At 40.2% G+C, this 19,318-nt stretch overlaps 1 protein-coding gene across 2 annotated transcripts in view; it reads right to left on the bottom strand.

The window, feature by feature from the left end:
- Positions 1-3,510: 3,510 nt before the first annotated feature.
- LOC114564586 (obg-like ATPase 1) overlaps positions 3,511-19,318 on the bottom strand; it is a 50,016-nt gene continuing 34,208 nt past the window's right edge. For both annotated transcript variants that reach the window (XM_028592012.1, XM_028592013.1), the window contains 4 exons: positions 10,482-10,622; positions 9,838-9,934; positions 5,995-6,117; positions 3,511-3,981 (listed from right to left, as the gene is read on the bottom strand). In XM_028592012.1, coding sequence (XP_028447813.1) covers positions 3,880-3,981; positions 5,995-6,117; positions 9,838-9,934; positions 10,482-10,622 — 463 coding nt within the window. In that variant the 3' untranslated portion in view covers positions 3,511-3,879. The remainder of the gene's footprint in view (positions 3,982-5,994; positions 6,118-9,837; positions 9,935-10,481; positions 10,623-19,318) is intronic.

The following is a 19,318-nucleotide window of genomic DNA, read 5'->3' as shown; positions in this document are numbered from 1 at the left end:
TACTGTGGAAGTTCAACATGTTTTTAACATAAGGATGTAAAATATGGATGTGTTTATGCATATCATCATTTAGTATCAGAATCAAAAAACATAAGCAGAAAAATATTTCATGTGGTAAGAAGTATGAAAATACATATGTGTATATACATAAACAACTATTAGACAACAAACATACACTTTACTGTATATACTATACAGAATCATTATTGTAAACAGGGTTTGAGGTCTGGTTGAAGTGTGTATTACAAGCATGGCAGTGCAAAGGACTCTGAATAAATATGGTATATAATACACTTTTCTATGTACAGATGAGATAATGTTTGTTGAGAAGTTTATTAGGTACACCTGTACAATCAAATACAATCCAATACAACTGTTCTGCCATTAAAGGTGCTCTAAGCAATGTCACACATTTTTTAGGCTACAGCATTTTTTGTCACATACAGCAAACATCGCCTCACTATCCGCAAGCTGCCTGTCCCCTGGACACACTGTAAAAAAATGCGGTCTCCGTAGACAGTCCAGGCTCCACAAACGCCTACAAAAATAAACTGTGCCAACCTGCACCACCAAACATAACAAACAGTCTTCCAGCGTTCCAGCCAACAACCGACAAGAAGGATTAGGGGGTGGGGGTTGGGGGGGTTATTGCGCGGAAGCATGGAAGGGAGGGGGAGGGGACGTAATACTTTGAACGTCAACAAGAAGTGCCGTCACCCAACATCGCTTAGATCACCTTTAAGTCCACTTTTATAATGTTGTTTTGTGGGGTTAAATTATATGTTTTAACATTGAGGTGGTGTTGTTGTACTGGACAGCATTATATTCAGAGGTGCATGTAATTTTCTGCCTCCTCTATAGTGCAGTGCAACACCTTTAACTTTGACCTCAGTAATAAACCTATAATTGAACAGCCCGCTTAGACTAACAATGAAAAGTTAACATACAGTTACAGTATGTATTACAGGGTTATTGCATTAATGTTGTTTTTGACCATCACATGGCTGGTTTAATTGTGTGACTGTTATGGCATGAGCATAGACTGTTAATATACAGTCTATGGTCATGAGTAAAGAAACATTTAGAAAATATAGTTTTAATGCTTAAATAGTATTTTGCTGCATTTTATGTGCAAACTTAAAAGACTAAACTTGTTCCAAAAATGCTATAATACCACAGGTAACCATTTAAAGTAGTTCAGACACATGCAATGAGAACTGCAGATGCATGCGCAAAAAACTAAGCTGTTAATGGCGTTCTTTTCTCTTAACATTATACTGGCAATGTTTTATCATTCAAAAAAACTTGTTTCAGTGCAACACAGATGAGAGGAAATTGTTGCATAAACTCTCAGAAATGAACATGAAGTGTTATTTTAGTCAAATTCTGATTCTATATTGATTTCATGGCTGTTAGTATATAGTGCATGTGTCAGACTGAGGAGTCCTACAATAGTAATAATTACAACATGGCAACACTTTTATTGTCATCCAAAATAGAGATAAGCTCCTCTCTGTAATGATATGATACAATGCCTTTACAATAACCATTGAATTTCCCAACACAATCCCTTGTGCATTGTAACTGCTCTGAAAAATGGTGTTGTTATTTATATGTTTATTTGTTATAACTCATACATTCCTTTTTTAAATTCTTCAAAGGTCTTTGGTATGCACGTGATTTACAACAGCAGGCCGTGGTCGGTTTTCCTGGGTGTGTGTATTTGAAAGCGAGCTTTCCACTCTGTGCCCTTCTTGGTTTGATGCCACTGTGGTTTGCCTCGGGGCAGAGTGGCACCGCTTGATTGATGGTGCTGACAGAACATTTGTACCAATAGAGAATCTGTCACATTTCTGGACTTGTTTTTATTACTTAGAGGTTAGACCAGTTAGACTGCTTTAACAATCCAACTACGTCACCTGATAATGTTTATGAATACTTGCATATACATTAACTGGTGCTTATGTTTGCGTGAATACTTTGAAATGTGTTCCATGGTCTCATGACAGAAAGGAAAGGAACCGAATGACTTTATAATTCATTAATTCTTGCCTCTCCTGTGACAGCAAAATTCTTAGTATCCAACCTCGAAATAGTTGAGGACGTATAGAACAAGAGACTTTGTTATGGTGTTTGTTCCTATACAATATCTGCATGATTCGAAATAGCTTTATTACTTGCTCTGAGAAGATTTATTGTCACTTTATGAAAAACAAAATATTCCACGACCCAGACCACTGGGAACAACTCATCAATCTCTGGGCCTCAAAACTACAGAAGATGAATAATCTTCTATGTGGGGTTTAGGTTGGCCAACACCACCACCACCACCCCGAGAGGAATGCAAAAACAGTTTTGTCTCAAGCCCTTACTGTGCTCTCCAGAGGATCTGTATGGTTTCACTTAGAAAACAGTGAGCCAAAAACAGCCTGTTGTTGTATTGAAGACCGTATATGTTAGTAGCAGCGACTTCCTTGGTCTGCCGCATGAAATATCTTTAATTGATTAAAATCAGTGGTTAATGCTAAAGCTACCAAGCAAAGTACGCTTATTTCATACACGTTGTCATCCGTCTTTCTTTCCATCTAACCACAATAAACCCTATCCTATATTTTGCCACTGATCTCAAACCTTAAAGACTATAATCCACCTTATTTCCATGACAAACACTGTTCTTTGTAGTGCTAGCAGAGACAAGGTTCCTTTCTAAAACTTGGATATGCAATACTATCTCTGTGAAATGACCATTTTTATTCAATCTTTTTGTTCCCATCAAAAGGCCATTTTGTTCTCTGCAGTCTTAATGGTTACACGATATTCACCAAAGCACTGCTGATCTACAGCTCTTTGTTCGGACTCCCACAGAGAATACAATCTTACTTTGGAGCACTGCGGCTGCAGCCATACAATTCCATCAGCATAAACGCTTCACAAACACTTACACACAAAGTATAGGGGTGAGAAAAACACTGCTTCACACAACAGGAATCGTTTTCTGGTTGTGGATTGTGTCACCTTTTATTTTCATACTATACAGAATATTATAAAATGTGGACTTTTTGTGGAAAATTTGGTTTGACTGAATATTTCTTTTATTTATTCGTAGGTGTGTATTTGCCTTCATTGTTCAGGGACAGGAAGAAAATTGTAAACATAACAAGGATGCTATTTTTGTCAATATTTGAGGATTGTAGTGGAGTACTGCATGGACAGTTAAAGAGAGGACACACGTATTCATCAATCATAAATGAAATGGAAATTGAAAATGAAAGGTTACCTCAATCACTTTACAAATAATCATTTAAACTGACCAGTTCTTTTGGCCGAAACACCTGCATGTGCCCTTCTAAATTCAGCATCACTTAACAGATTTAATTATAATTGTCCCCTCTCTGCTACAGTCAATGTCAGCTGTGTCTTTTAATTCTCTAATCAGTGGTCAGCAGGACCGCTATCACCATCCCCATGCAGCTTCCCACTCAATACAGACATCCCAAAACACACACAGACTGGTTTTGTCAAATGTTTTATTGAGTGTAGACATCTGGGCTACTGTAAAACATGCATTATCTGCAGAAGGGGGAGAAGAGCAGGTGGCATTGTCCCCGCTGTCAGCTGTGTCAGTGCTGGCACCCGTGATGGAGATTAATGAGGTATCTGGAGAGTAATATGCTCCTTCAAATGCTGCTACAATTTGAAGTGGGGGCCGATCCTGATCTTAAATAGCAAAGCTGTCAGAGTTTACTGAACCTGTGCTTTGGATCAGAGGGGGCATTTGATCCTACAGAAAGTGAGTGTGGCAGTGGGTATCAGGCCAAAGAGAAAAAAAGGGGGTAACAAGCACAAGTCAGTTATGTAAACAAACAGATTGTTCTTGTGTCACTTTTTCTTTGGTGCATTTGGTGCGTTGAACTTGAAAAAAATGATGTCTCCATCTTCAACAACGTAGTTTCTCCCCTGTTGTCTGTATTTCCCTGCCGCCTGTAACATAACAAAGAAAAAACAAATTAACAATAGAGCACATTGTGAATAATAATAATTGGAAATAATAGTTCAGGATTAGTATCCAATCTATTTTATCACCTACAATAACTTTACTCCAATTGCAAATGTCATATTCTCGCCCTTTCGCTCTCTCTCTCTCTTTTGCTCACACACACACACACACACACACACACACACACACACACACACACACACACACACACACCCATGTTTTGTTCAAGGGGTGCCTGATTCCCACTAAGTAAATAATCCTCTCTTCTGCCCATTTCAGTTTCATGTGCACACGCACAAAATGTTAATAAGTCTTTGATTACAGCCCTATCAAACTTCTCAAGGAAACAAAATAAGTTCTAACATTTCTTTTGTATACAGTAAGTGTTTGTTCTCCTTCCCAGCAAACTCAAAAATAATTGACTTGAAGTGCTAATACGGACAGGTTTATGCATTCTGGTTCTGCACAGCGCACAATTAATTAGATAAATCAATGTCCCTTTAAAGGCTCAGGAGACCATTTAATCCAAGCTCAATACCACCAGAAACACTGGATGGAGAGGGAGACAGGAAAAAAAAAATCAATGGCTATTTGTGATTCCTGAGTATGTATTAAACCAGACACGTCTAACTGGTTCATTTGCACTTGAAAGCAGCCATCTGGAGCAGCAAGCTTGGCTTAAGCAGATATGATTACTAATAATGTGATATCCCCGTACACTGGCCCTATTCAGACAACCTATTCCCACAACTGGCATTAAATAGGACAGACTTTAATGTCACAGTCAGAAACGCTCCATGTTCTTATGAGGCCCAAAAAGGGATTAGTAAGAGAGCATGCAGTAAGGACCTGACACTCAGATCTCAAACTCGGATAACAATGGTGGAACTCCCCAGAGACCCACACGTTTCACCCTCTGTTTGCAGCTTACGATGGGTGTGGACAATACACTGCTGCTGCATTAAATTCTAAATACTTATTAAAAAGGCTTGAATAATAAAGAGATTTAAATGTTTTCATAGTGCTTCCTTTCCACAATGGTCCCTGCACGTCCTGTGTGTCACCATAATTACATTAGTTGAGTCTGTAAATGGGCACATGGAGTTGATGATGCAATAGTGGGACTGTAACATCATGGCTTACTGCTGCTGTCACACAAATGTCACACATATGTGAGGTTTAAGTCACTTCTGCTTTCATTTAATTAACTGAGGATTCAATTTGTTGTCTGTACAGAAATTAAAGTATAAAAATAAGCATCTTTGATATAAAAGGCATCCTACAGCGTTGATTAACGGATTATTAACTCTGTACCTTCAATTGCTAAATTACAGTTTGCCGAAAAGAAACAAAATGAATGCCAAACCTAAAAACATTTGTAGTAGAAAGGAGAAGCATTTTGCAAAGTACTTGCTGTAGTTGGCGCCCAGTTATTGTCTTTACAAATTCACCATGAAATCAGTTATTACATTCGACAACAACCCACACTACAGTTAAAAGGGGAAAAACAAACAGTGGCCATCGTGAAAATAAGATATGCATGTTACATTTCTACGCTACCCATCCATGAAACAGGCCTTATTTGAGGAATTTCACACTTTATTTAACTTGCCGCTTTATATCACTGTCAGATGCCTACAGTGGATTGGGGATTTGGCAACAGAGAGCTCTAAGCTAACAGCGCACTCTATAGATATGATAAATGCCTGGTGAGGTGACGAAGTGCTACCTCTGAGCAACTGTGCTGAGCCACGAGCAAGATCTGCCATCAGCCAGTTAAGACACATTGTGATAAAGATATGCACAGCTGGAGCAGAATGGCAGTGTTTAGAGCCAGAATCAGTTGGCTTGTCAGGAGTGGTGCTGGAGTGTGTGCAGTAATTTCTTCCCCTGAGTAAAGGTGAAGAGCAGTTTTCAGTAGGAGCTGTGTGGTGACTGTCAGCTCCACTGATCACAGGAGACTTCCCCTCATCTCCTCTGGCACCCTGACTGCTCACCTTGACAGCGTTCTCACTGCCTTCCTCTTTAAAATCCTGGAATTTCATTACTTCCGCCATAATGAAGCCCTTCTCAAAGTCGGTGTGGATCTTCCCCGCAGCCTGTGGAGCCTTAGTTCCTTTCTGTCATGAGGAAGGAAAAGAGAGGACAAATGAATTGTTTGGAGAAGATGGATTACAGCATGCGAGCGACATGGTGTTTGATAGGGTGATAGCGTTGTGAGCATCACTCAGAGGTGTTTTCAGTTGGGGTATTCTTGCCTCAGTCCTGATTTCTGGACAGCTTTCCACTCGGCTGTGCCCTGCTAGGGCAGTCTGGACACCGATAAGGACCCAGCACTGCTATCAATGCCTTCTGATTCCCATTCCGTGGTGGTATTGATTTCTGTCCAAGCAATCTTGCCTCATTGTGGGTCGCTGCTCGGCTCTCTGGTCATGACAGCAAGAAGACCCAGTGTTGCAGTGAGAGGCCAGGGTGGTATAGGCCTCACTGCATTAGGCCTTACTATTTTGGCACAGCAGAGTTTGGTCATTGAAATTAATTTCAAACCTTTAATAATGTAAAATTGACACTGAATGATGATTTTATCTCCAAAACATTAATTTAGAGGTGTCCCTAAAGCTATTTCAGATGCCAATTCGCAAAACACAAAATAACAATTTAATAGCTTTATAAATTCTTTGTACCTTGAATACTCTTTAAAACTCTATAAGACACACAAATGGTGACTGATAAAATGTGCAATTTATATGCACTGAAATAATGCAGGGCGGAAATGACAAATGACCCAAATAAGTGACGTGGCTGCTGTGTATCATTATGACTCCTGCCTGTCGACCTGCTCTCTCTCTCTCTCTCTCTCTCTCTCTCTCTCTCTCTCTCTCTCTCTCTCTCTCTCTCTCTCTCTGCTCTGCAGCTCTGTGCTCAGGAACTGTTGAGCAGTTTTAATTATGTATATAATCAGGTTGGGGTCAACATATTTCATGCCAAAAGAATGATGCGTATTTAATGACTCTAATACATTACCATCTCTTTGCAATCTCATTGACGGAGTGCTTGTGAGTTTAACTACCATTAATCAGCATCAAGGTTTGTCTATCTGGAGAAAAATAGATTAAGGGAGGGATTTTTTTTTTTCATACGGAGCATTACAAGAGATCCACATTGTCCTAGTTAAGAGCAATGCAGAGCAGGCTGATAGATAATGGTCACCTCGAGGCTGCCTAATAAAGCATGTTAAAGGACTTAGGAACACGACATTACTGAGTGTAGTTTTTACAATGCAAGATGTATTGGCTTAATATAGTTACTCACTGATGCTTACCTGACTAAATGCCCCTCAAACACAATCAAGGCTGGCTGTAATCAGTTATGTCGACGAGGACAAGCGTGTTTTTGAGGATGCCTTTGAAGTGTTTCACGACTTTTTTTGTAAATAGCGAGGACATCAGTCATGCTGAGACGAGTGTGTGCATAAACCCGGTGATGTCACCTGACTAAAATGTAATGTGTCCTGTGTAAAAAAAGAAAAGAAAAAGGAAGTGAGCTCACCTTCCCCTCTGGCCTGTACAGTCTGAGAAGCCATCATAAAAATATTTACCAAATTGTTTCTGTTAACAAACTTGCGTAGACATGTTTCATAAAATTTGCAACATTACATTTAATATTCATAAAATTCAAAAAATAATCAAATTAGTCTATTTGAAGGGGGCTGTTTCTTACATAGAAGTTTCATATTCATTTGAAGTACAGCACTAAAATAATTAGTCAGTGGCAAAAGAATACGGACAATTTGCTGCACAGAAATAAAATTTGCATTTCTGATCAAAATATGAATATTTTTCAGCATGGGGTGTCCTGTTGGCATGAGATCTGAGGCTAATACTGAATAATTGTGATGTCCTGTGTTCAAATCTGACCAGAAGGGGTTTGTTTCTCTCGCTTTCTTAACTTCCTGTTTCTCTTCTTTGTAAACAAAGTAATAAAAACAACACCCTGAAATAATCTTTAAAAAGAAAACAGTATGACTTACTGAGTCTATATTTTGTTACGTTTTGCAACATAACACCAAAATATCAGATGATGTGATGAATTCCTGTATTGTCACTACATATTGACTCTAAACCTGAAACATAAACACAGTTTGGTAATTTGGATCAGTTATTCATATTTTGACCTTCCAACACCAAAAGACTGGAAATGTCCTATGATATAATAGCTGGAAATTAAGTTTAACACATGTCAAAAGGGATTTATAGTGAAACAAAAACATGTTTGCCTTGTGCTTTGTTTTTGTGTCAAATCCCTGGATCTATAGTTGGTGTTCAGACTTAGAGTTCATATTCCAGCTAGTGTTGTCCCACTGTGTTTACCTCAGAGGTGGGGTTCCTTTATACATCAATCTATTTTGCACTTCAGGAAAATGAAATGAAATTGTCTACAGTAAAATGTTTGATTTGGTGGTGATTATCTAGTTAATAATAAAATAAGTTGTAATGATGTTCATCCATCCACCACTAAAATTCATGTATCATTATCTATAGATATTTTTCAACCGGATACTTGTTCTTAAAAGTTCTTTACTTTTGAAGAGAATAACAAGACAATAGGTAGAGGGCTTAAAAAGATCTATTGGCTTTTTAAACATCTTGTAAAAACGGTTGTGTTCTGTCGAAGATATATGATGCCCAACACAAAAACAGCTTCTTGTGCCCTGTAAGTTAAAAGGCAATTTTAGACATTTTAGAGAATTTAAAAGCAGTATCTGCATTGATAACCCACTGCTTTTCTCTCATTGCTGCTTCTAAATCAACGTTTGTAGCAGCCTATTCAACAAAGATATTGAACAGACACAACCTGGAGAATTTCCTGATTATTTGCTATTCAAATGTGAAAGCTGAAGTAGCTCACAGTCAGGGAACAAAGCCTTAATGATCTGCTTGGCAACAAGTTCTTTGAATAGATGTCATTGTGGAAAATTGCAATGTTTTTTTGAAAATGGTCGTCCAAGTTATGATTATGGGATTGAAAGTAAAAAGTGAAAAGTTTGATTTCAAATGGATGATTACGTACGATACGTAGGTAGGTAGGATACAACACAAATCTTTAGTTTTCAAAAGGTTTCTCAAAAAGTGATACCGCACTGTTTTTTAATGCCTACATGAACCTAATATGTAACTCTGGACCAGTGAAATACCATATTATATCTGCCCTCTATCCCTCTATTTTCTCAAGAAGAAAACAATATTTCTTTACACAGTACCAGCATGCAAAGCCAACATCTGTATTGATGTAAATCCTGTGATCCCGTTGCACAAAGCTCTTGGCCGGCCGGGCTCAGTAAACTGAAACACACAGGGAGGAGGAGCCCCCTGCAAGGCCCACAAACAGTCGAATGAAAAGCGACATCAATTTTGGCACAGACAACCTCCGTCACACAGATTAGGCAGGCACAATGCACAGGCTCCTTATCTCCAGCGGCAGGAGGAGGGCAGGCAGATCTGCACAGGATGGAAACATTCTCATGGACGTAATGGGCAAAATCAATTGTTGCCCTCCTCAATCAATGTAGCCCCCACTTTCACTGTTCAGCAGCTCACCAGTAATTGAAGTTATCCTTGGCCTGTAATGACTAGCTAAAGCACAACCATGACAAAGTTGAAAGTGTGTGATATCAGTGAAGGTGCCAGCAGGGTGGAACGTGGGACACTGTGTGTATTCGTTCATTTGTGTGTGTGTGTGTGTGTGTGTGTGTGTGTGTGTGTGTGTGTGTGTGTGTGTGTGTGTGTGTGTGTGTGTGTTTGTGTGTGTGTTTGTGTGTACAGCAGGCAGCAGGCTCTTACCCGAATAGTCCATGCACGGACCTCATCTGGTCCAGCAGTGAAAAAGTACTCCAGCAGCAGGGCTGCATAGCCTGCCTTGATGATCTTGCTCAGGGCGCTGGTGAAAAGAAATTTCAGTTTAAATCGAGGGGTCTGAACTGTTTAAGTATTATTTATTGCCACTGATGCCAAGACAAAGTTCACTTCAGTGGCAAGGCCCCATTCATTTCAATATATGCTCATTAAGTGAATAAGATGGGTCACTTTGTTTCACATAAGACATTCAACTCTCCAATGATTTCTTTGATTAATTTGAAAGCTTGTAGACTCATTTAGAAATTTTAAGAATTCAACCCGATGCCTCGTTCTGCACCAAGAGAAAAAAAACATCTGCTGTCACAATTTTTCTCTCCATAGAGGTTTTCACACGAGAACAATACACCCAAAATGCCCAAGTTATAATTATACCTACAGATGACAGATGACAGTTAAAAACTTAATTTAGAGGAAAACCCTTTGACTGAGTTGTTCAGTAAGAAGAGGAATCCTTTGCTTTATAATGGTAATTACTCTGCCATTTATTATTCTATCAGCACATGCAATTAAAGGAGTGCATGGAGGACACAGCTGATAATAAAGTGTGGGGAGACTGAATGCTAATTAACCTCTGTGTCTTGTGCTCTGTGCAGTGCTGCTGCCTCTCCTCTTCACTCTTGTCCTGTAGCTGGCTCTCCAGGGCGCTGCTGAAGGGGATGACCATGGCTCCGGGGTCATGACTGTCCACCCACTCCTTGATTTTCACCAACCTGGTAAAAATCAGCAGCCACAAAACCAGTTGGAGGACTTGATTAACATGAAAGTATTTGTTATCTGCTGGTATATGCATATTCATGAGAGCAGCTGAACAAACGAGTGTTTGCAGGAGACTGCAGTCCAAAGGTGTCATTTCTTTTTCTTTTTAAACATTTTTTGTGTGTGGATATTTTAGGCCCTTATTTGTATAGAACAGCTTAGACTTGAAAGGGGAGAGAGAGGGGGAATGACATGCAGCAAAGTGCCGCAGGTCGGAGCCGAACCCGCGGCTGCCGCATCAAGGAGCAAACCTCCACATATGGGCGCCCGCTCCACTAGGTGAGCTAACCAGGTGCCCCAAAGGTGTCATTTCTTATAAGGATTTTTACTTTGTTTCCATAAAAGTTTTCAACTAAACTTTTTGACTTGGCACGTGCTTATACGATAAGGGCATAGATTCACAAAGATGATTTTGTATGCAGAAAAGAAATGGATTGGAAATGTGAAAAATGAAACAAGATGAAAAAGATTAAAAGGACTTAATTACAATACATATGAAGACAATACTTAATTAATTGTAAAAGGACCATGCCTCATGTTTTAGAAGCTGAGCATATCTTTTGTATGAAAAATAATCTGCAAAGTAACTGTAGCTGTAAAATAAATGTATTGGAGTAAAAAGTACAACATTTCCCTCTGAAACCTATGGAGTAATATCAAGTAGAACAAAATGGAAATTCTAGTACTTCAGAATTGTACTTAAGTACTGTAATTGAGTACATGTACTAGTAACTTTCCATCCAGTTCATAACACATGCAAAGCTTTTTCTTAATATTTACTATAACAGACAAATAGAGTTTAGTCACCCCAGCTAAACATGTACCATAATGCCATGAAGGAGAAGAAAAAACTAACCGCTAAGTGTCTCCTTACTCATAAATGCCTTTGTCATTCTCTTTACCACCTGAGTGTTTTCTTTCTTATTGTCTTCCAGTGCAGCAGGACACCTGACATTGCAGGACAAAGATATCCTCACACTTAATGGTAACTCTCAGTCAGGACAATACAAGGGGGTTAGGGCAATTATGAGATTAGAACCACAAGCTCTAAGGCTGGGATTGGACAGGTCTCAAAAAACAGCATCACACAAATCCATTTTCACACGGCGGCCCTGACAGAGCTCCTAGGCTGGATTGATTCTAAGGGGTCCCTGTCATTATCTGTAATGCTAGTTTCCTGTTTAAAGCCCATAAGAATCAAAGACTGGGAGGGACCGACCACCTCAATACCACATCTATTCCAATAACAATGTCACTGCTTTATCACCTACAGCACCATATCACTGCTCCAATGATTATCAATATACAATATATGACAGAGAGAGAGCCCAGTTTTTGCTTTGTTTGGATGTTTTCCCAACAAGCTAGAATAACACTACAGGGTAAATTTGAAATGCCTCATATGCTACTTTGTCTGTTCAGATGCACATCTATTAAGAGCAGTAACCTAATATTTCCATGTGGAGCTGACGTTTGACTGCCACCGCAATAAGGTAGTCTCACCAATAAAAGACAAAAAAACACCTTTAGTCAAAGCCAAAAAAGCTGAAAAAGGAGATGGCGGGCGCTCCAATAGGGGAAAAAATCCAATCTGAGATAATAACAGCTGTAGTTTGTCACTTTTAGCAGCACGGCTGTCTATTTGGTGGCACGTTATTTGCATTCCTCAGGTATTGCGTACTCTACAGGCGGCTGAATAATGATTCACAAATCACTCTCTCCACACCAGTCAAGGGCTGTGATCCTTTGAATAGACCATTGTACCTGAAACTGTAATTGGTGAAGACTTGACAGAGCTGAGCCAAGCCAGCCAAGTAACAAAAAGGCTCTTGGTAGAAGGCTGAGGGGTGATTTTTATAATGCGAAGGCGAGACAGAGAACGTGAGCTGCAAATGAGCATGGGGGTCTCTGGGTCCTTCCACTGAGTGACACAGGACCAGACAAACACCTTGCCACAAGAACATGAAACTCCCCCTTCCCTCAATTCCAGAAACAAAGCACTGTCAATTAAGAGCTTTGATGCTCCGTCAACATGGCTCCCAAAACCGATTCTGTCAACTTCACCGTTGCCTACCGATGCCACTTTGCAATTTGTATTTATGTCCTTTCCAATTATTTGTGTGAAATTGTATGTGAATGTGTAAATTGGGAAATGTTTATGTAAAATATGCTGCAGATATTTTTTATTATCTTTCAGGCATTCAAGAAATTCAAAATCATAAAGGTCTTCATGTAAATCTGTATTTGAGAGAAAATCAAAGTGTTGACAAGAATCATTTCTATACATCAAGGACTGTTAACAGTTAAATCTGCACAATGGCATAGTATCAGTATCTCCTCTCTTGAAAATTGACATTTTAATGCAGCATCCTCATCTTTGAAAATTGGAAATACTCTATGTGGATTTGTGAATTTCCATAATATAAATAATAAATGTGTTCATGTAAAACATTTAGAAGGGTTTTACAAGTCTAAGCTACAAAAAGAAAAAGAAATCCAATGAGCGAGATTGTGTATGTGTGTGTCTTGTCAGTCTCCCATTATGTCCCAGCACTGAGTGCCATCTCTCACTGCTCGCTAATAGAAAGATTCAGCACTTTCTGGTCTTGATATCCCTCTCTGAACAAATGATGCCTGAAATTTTTATTCTTTTAATAATGGAATTCCAATGGCCTTTGCTGCAAACCAAGTGGAAATTTTTGCATATCAAGTGGGAAAAATTAAATGTTAACCACGTTTTAATGTGATTAAGGGTGACAGGGACATTATTTCTGCTAATCATTCACCAGCTTGAAGGCTCAAACAAAGCTAAGGAACAAGCCATGTTTGTGCTCTTCCTGCTGCTCTCGATTCAAGGAGAAAAATACTTCTCTAATCAAACTTTTGCAAATCTAAAACATTTTTTGTTTGTTTATATTAACTGATAAAAAACAAGGCACTATAAAGCATTATCTGTTTATCTCACATCTAGAGAAATATGCCATATTTGTTCTAAGCTTAAGATTTGATGCCTGTTGAATTTACAATACATCCAATTTAAAGCACAATGTAAAATGAGGGTAAAAAAACAACAAACAATTGGAGATTCCACAACAGGCGGGCTCTAAATGGAGATGTCCCCCAGGGGGCCACCCTCTGGGGCTAGTCTATTTGTCTTTTTGTGTGGGAATCCTAAGGGGGGAATAATTCCTGTGTTTCTCCATGCCTGGGGCTTCCCTGGGCTTTGTCAGAGCTTTGATCTGCTTAAAAGGCTCAGGAGGGGAAAACAATGGGAGTTTCTAAAGTACAGGGGCAGCTACCTGAGACAATGACCTGGGCCTGCGTCTGACATACATTCATACATGTCGGCTTTATTAGCAGTGCTTAGCCAGGTAAGCCTGTAAAAGGTGGGCCATCACCTCCAGTTTGAGTGCTCCTTTCAAATGCAATTTGAATGCTGACAGAACTAGAGAATAATCCACTACCTGCATCCACCACAGCTTCATCACTGACACACCCAACCTGGTGAATGATGAAGGGATCAGCGACAGGCATCTGGGCAGGCAGGTTTAGATAATTTAAGAACACTGGTCAGATGTGCCCAGTTACCGCAATGGCACCTCAGCTCCACACAGGACCAAGGCAAATGGCGCTGGGGCCGCCCCAACCAGCCATATGTGTTACTGAGCCATTTCAAAATCTTGGCAGCTGCTGGCTGATATGCCAGGCACAGACTCATCAAGTCATAAACCTAGGGTCCCTTCTGTTTTGCTGGTCCCCAGTTGCAGGGACGAGCATCGTAGAGGGTTAGGATGCTGCGGAACACAGCGCATACAAACCCCCTCCGTTTTCCTTCCTCTGTGAAGGGAGACAGATATGAGAGGTATGAGCTCATGGTGGCTTTTGAGGCTTGGAAGTTGGGGGCTCTGTGGGAAGCTTTTCATCCTCCCAGCGGTGAGCTCCTGAGCAACAAGAGTGCAGACGCTCTCTGCTCCCTATGGCCATGGCTGGATTGAAAGGCATTACACATCAGTCTCTGAGAAGGAAGGAGATCTCTCTCTCTCTCTCTCTCACACACACACACACACACACAATCTCCAATATTGTGAACTTCTTTCAGCCTTCAAAGCAATCACACAGGCTGGAGGAAACAGAACCCAGCGCAGGCACAATGGGAGCAGCTTTAATTAAGAGCATCATCTCACATCATATCTTAAACAAACCTCGAGGCTGTGCTGGTAACAAGCTTTTTTGAACAACGTTTTCTTTGATAACTACACCCGTTAAATTTTTTAAAGACAAGACTTGTGACTTTAAATGTTTGCACATGATAGATAAAACCCTAAAAACACATCTCTCCCAGTTTACGATGGTTGTTGAGAACATATTACCATAGCTATGGCCTTGTTTAAGGGTATTTGTGAGAAGGGGGTGACAAAAAGGCAAACATTTGAAATTCAAACAGTAACCTTAAAAGGAGTACATTCAAAATCACCCAAAATAATTCTCTATATGGGGTATCCATGCTGTCATTCACAGCAGTTGACTGGGCGAGAGAAAATAAGGGGGCTGGGGTAGAGTGGGGGGAGTCATCAAGATGTGACAATCGTGACAAGAGCAGGCAAAGTGTAGCGCTGAAGAACACCACACGGATTTCTCCATCTCTTTTTTTCCCCCAGGATGACAGCTTAATGTCTACCACATGCAATATTTATTCTCATCGTGTGTCAGACTGTCTAGCTGTCCTAGGGAGTACAAAGAATGCCACTTATTAGAATAAAAGCAGAAGGAAGGTAATCAAGGACATATGTAACATCAGCCAATCATGTCCCCTTCCAATCCCACATATTTTTTTCCTCCCCCATTCATAACAGTTCAACAATAATCCTGATAATAAGCATTTAGGAGCTGTATGTGGCAACACTAAATTCATTTATTTGTCTCATTAGAGCTGCCGAGACCGCAGGCAACTCACTGTGGGATGTGTGTTCAGGCTTAACCTTATCGCAATGATAATAAAAAGCACAGCTCAACAAAGCCAAAGCTATCAAAATGTATCATTAGACAGACTTGAAACTCACAGACATTTCTTTTTATGTCTGCAATGCCAAACATCGGCTTTGCAGGAAAACAATTCCCAGGGAGCCTTCAGAAGAAAGCGAGCATGTTGTACTGCTACAGAGGTGTCTACATACAGTACATGAACTGAAGGAGATTCACTCAGCATTTGCGTACTTGGCTTATGCATGATAAATGAGGGGAAAGTGACAATCTGTATTGAATTTTGGAGAGCAAACTGATTTCTTGCAGGGTCGTTAAAGAACAAACAAGAACGGTAAATGTCTCTTTTAGTCTCAAGTTTAGGGTCTGTTTCATTAGCTACAACAACAGCGCTGTGTCTTCGCCACCAGGACACAACAAAGACAACGGGGTGACATGTCAACAGTGTCCTTTCATTACCTGGACTAGGGACAGTCAATAACCAGGCAAACTGGACCAACAGGACTTTATTAGCACCATCTGTTATAGTTTTACTATATAGCCTCTCCTGTTGTTTTCTCCCCTTGAAAGATAGCTAAAGGCATCCATTAGGACTGACTGTGGGTAGTAGGGTACACATCTTACCATGGGAAAGTGTTTTTCAGGATCCCACACGATAAATGGATTGTGCACAAAAATAAAAAAGGAGCAAGTGATTGTTTATCTCCCTCACGGCTTTGAAAAAGGAACTCCAACTCCCCAGATAGTAGTTCCTAAAAACTTGTATGGAGTCAGTGGTTTTGCACTCAATAACGTTTCAGTTGTGTTTATGGGAATTATGGTTTGGAGTAGCTGAAGTCGACTGCAGAGACAGCTTTCATGGAGTGGCTTCCAGTGAATCATAATAGTCTCCCCCCATCTCAGTTTTTCTTCGGTCTCTGAATCTTGACGGGTACTCAAAAATGGCTGGCTGTTTGTCAAAAATGATCACACAAAAAAGAAAATGCATGTTTAAGTTATTACTTGGCTTCTTCAAAACCAAAAAAATGCATATAACAAAAAACAAGGCAACACTAAAGCTGAGCAGATGAAGGATTTACATGATCTGTTTGGAGAAGGCTTGAGGGGGAAATAGGTACTGTATGAGCTCTCAAGACAACTGACATGCTGTCAGGGCTTCCTTTACTTTAATTGTCAAAGCTCCTCCTACAGCGTGGCCGGGTTGATTCAGTGGGTAGAGTAGGCGCACATAAACATAGAGGTTTATGCCTCGACGCAGAGGTCCAGGAATCCGACCTGTAACAATTTCCTGCATGTCTTCCCTTTCTCTCTCCCCTTTCTCACCTAGCTTTCCCATCCATTAAAGGTGAAAAAGCCCAAAAAAATAATCTTAAAAAAAAAAGCTCCTCCTACAGGCCAACTAGAGTATCAGACTCAGCAAAGATATTTTCTTCTCCTTACCAACCATAACTCAAGCAAGAGTACACAGTGCATTTGTTGTTGTATTTTCAGCCGCGGATTGATAGGCTACACATTTTGTCTGCTAGTGAGTATTTACGACAGTGAATGTGGGATTGATCCAAAATAAACTAGAGTGTTGATGTTTGTTGTAACAAAGGAACACGTCACCCAGTGCAACAGTGTGGCTCATCAAAGTGTTTTTAATAGTGGAGCTCTATGGCACAGAGGAATAAGACGCAGCAGGCTTTGGCTACACAGGCAATACTTTATAATAGGATCAATTCATTGTTGGTTTTAAAGGAGGGAAAGAATGAAAATGGATAAATACCATCACACAGCAATCAGAATATGCAAAACAAAAGAAAACAAGGCAGCTCCGCGTAAGAGTATGCATGAAAAAATTCATATTTTTTTTAGAAATGGAGCACTAAAGACAAAATATTGGGTTAGGGTCTTTTCGTGAGATTTCTTAACAATAAGGAAAAATACAGAATATCGCCAACTGTATCTTCTAACTTATGAGTAAAGTAGACAAGGCTTGAGACAGGGCCTTGCTTAACAACACCTTAACATGAACCAAGCCTTTTTCCAGAGATCAAACCGGACAAGGACTTGTTGATCACAAGTCTCCTGAAGTGGCGAGACACACTGATTGTTGTCCAGACACAAGCTGTCTTTTCAACATCATAGTCAGAAATGGCTGATGAGAGTACACGCATGGCATGTGATTTTCTGAATTACACCAAGTCAGACAAATATGTGGGGAATTAATTATGAAAGATCAATCTATGCCTTTGTGGCAGGAAAGAAAAAGATGATTAAAAAGGCTGACTGGAAGAGCAGCTGTCGCATGTAACTATTTTAGTTGTGGTTTCCCAAACATAAAGACAGAGGTACCTAATGTAACACACACGCAAATAATGTTCAAAGAGATGAGTATTCAATATGTAAAAAGGAGTGTAATAATAAGACTCAAAGAACATCTATCCAGACTAAAGAAAGAAACAGACAGACAGACAGACAGACAGACACACAGACACACAAACACACACACACACACACACACACACACACACACACACACACACACACACACACACACACACACATAATAAAAGCTCCAAGCAATGGTACCCTGCAGTTCTTACACTCACCAGGAGAACCCACACGGCAGAGGCACTCACAGACAGGTCACGCTGGCTGGTTTCTTTAAAGGTCAACTCATCTACTTAAGAGGCACCAATTTACTTTAATGCACATTGTCCAAAAGAATAAGAAAAAAAAAATAGAAAAAGAAATGACAAGAAAGAAACGCATCACAGCATATCTGGATTATTCTCAACTGTGCTTTTTTACCATTCCAAAATGTGACTGCTCTTAGTTCTCTGAGGAGGATTCTAGATATAAATATCTGATATCAAACATATTAAAAGAAATAAAGACTGATAAAGATGACGAGACCACAAGCTTGTAAAATAAACGAAAACTTCACTGACAAGTGAAAACACGCTAACACTGGGCAGGCTTGCAGCCACCACATCATCAACAGTGCTCTAATGACTCTCGAACACACAAACTATGTGGCACAGAGAAAAAGTCTTCCAAGCAGCTCACTGACGCCGAGGAAAGAGGAGAAAGCCTCTTGATAGACTCTTGTAGATGCCATTCCCTATCACGCAATGCCTCTCAGTCATAAACGCATGACAAATGCGGCCTTAATCATTTTTTACGAGCGGGGATGTGCAGGGGGCAGTGCATGGTTAGAGGGGAGAGGGGAGCGGTGAGCAGCAGGCGGCCCCCTCTGCACAGAGGAGAGGGTTGTGTGGTAAAGTCTCCTCTGGAACATCACTCGGCCAGCAAACCTTTGATCTCCACACCGCAATTACGCCAGCATCCAAATGAGCATGGAGTCGCCTCTGAAACAGACTTCAAACATGCACATGTACGCATTCTCATACACATACACATAGACTGTATAGGATTGGAGCCATGTGCTCCTCTCAACAGTAAATGATGTACTGTCTCCAGCAGAGAACCTGGGGATGAAAGGAGGCCTTGCTCCTCGTCTGATCCCTCCATTAATGATGCCTTGCTAAAGCTAATACCGTGTATTCTTGTCTAAACAAGGGCAGCTTGGTATGTGGTTCCCACACTCCAAACAGGATGATCTTGGTTAACAATGGACTGTTTATAGAGGCTGAAAAAGTTTCATAAAACTGCTGTATTCTAC

Source organism: Perca flavescens, chromosome 11 (genome assembly GCF_004354835.1).
Source record: "Perca flavescens isolate YP-PL-M2 chromosome 11, PFLA_1.0, whole genome shotgun sequence".
In the NCBI taxonomy this organism is placed as follows: domain Eukaryota; kingdom Metazoa; phylum Chordata; class Actinopteri; order Perciformes; family Percidae; genus Perca; species Perca flavescens.
This window is presented reverse-complemented; position numbering and strand designations above follow the sequence as displayed.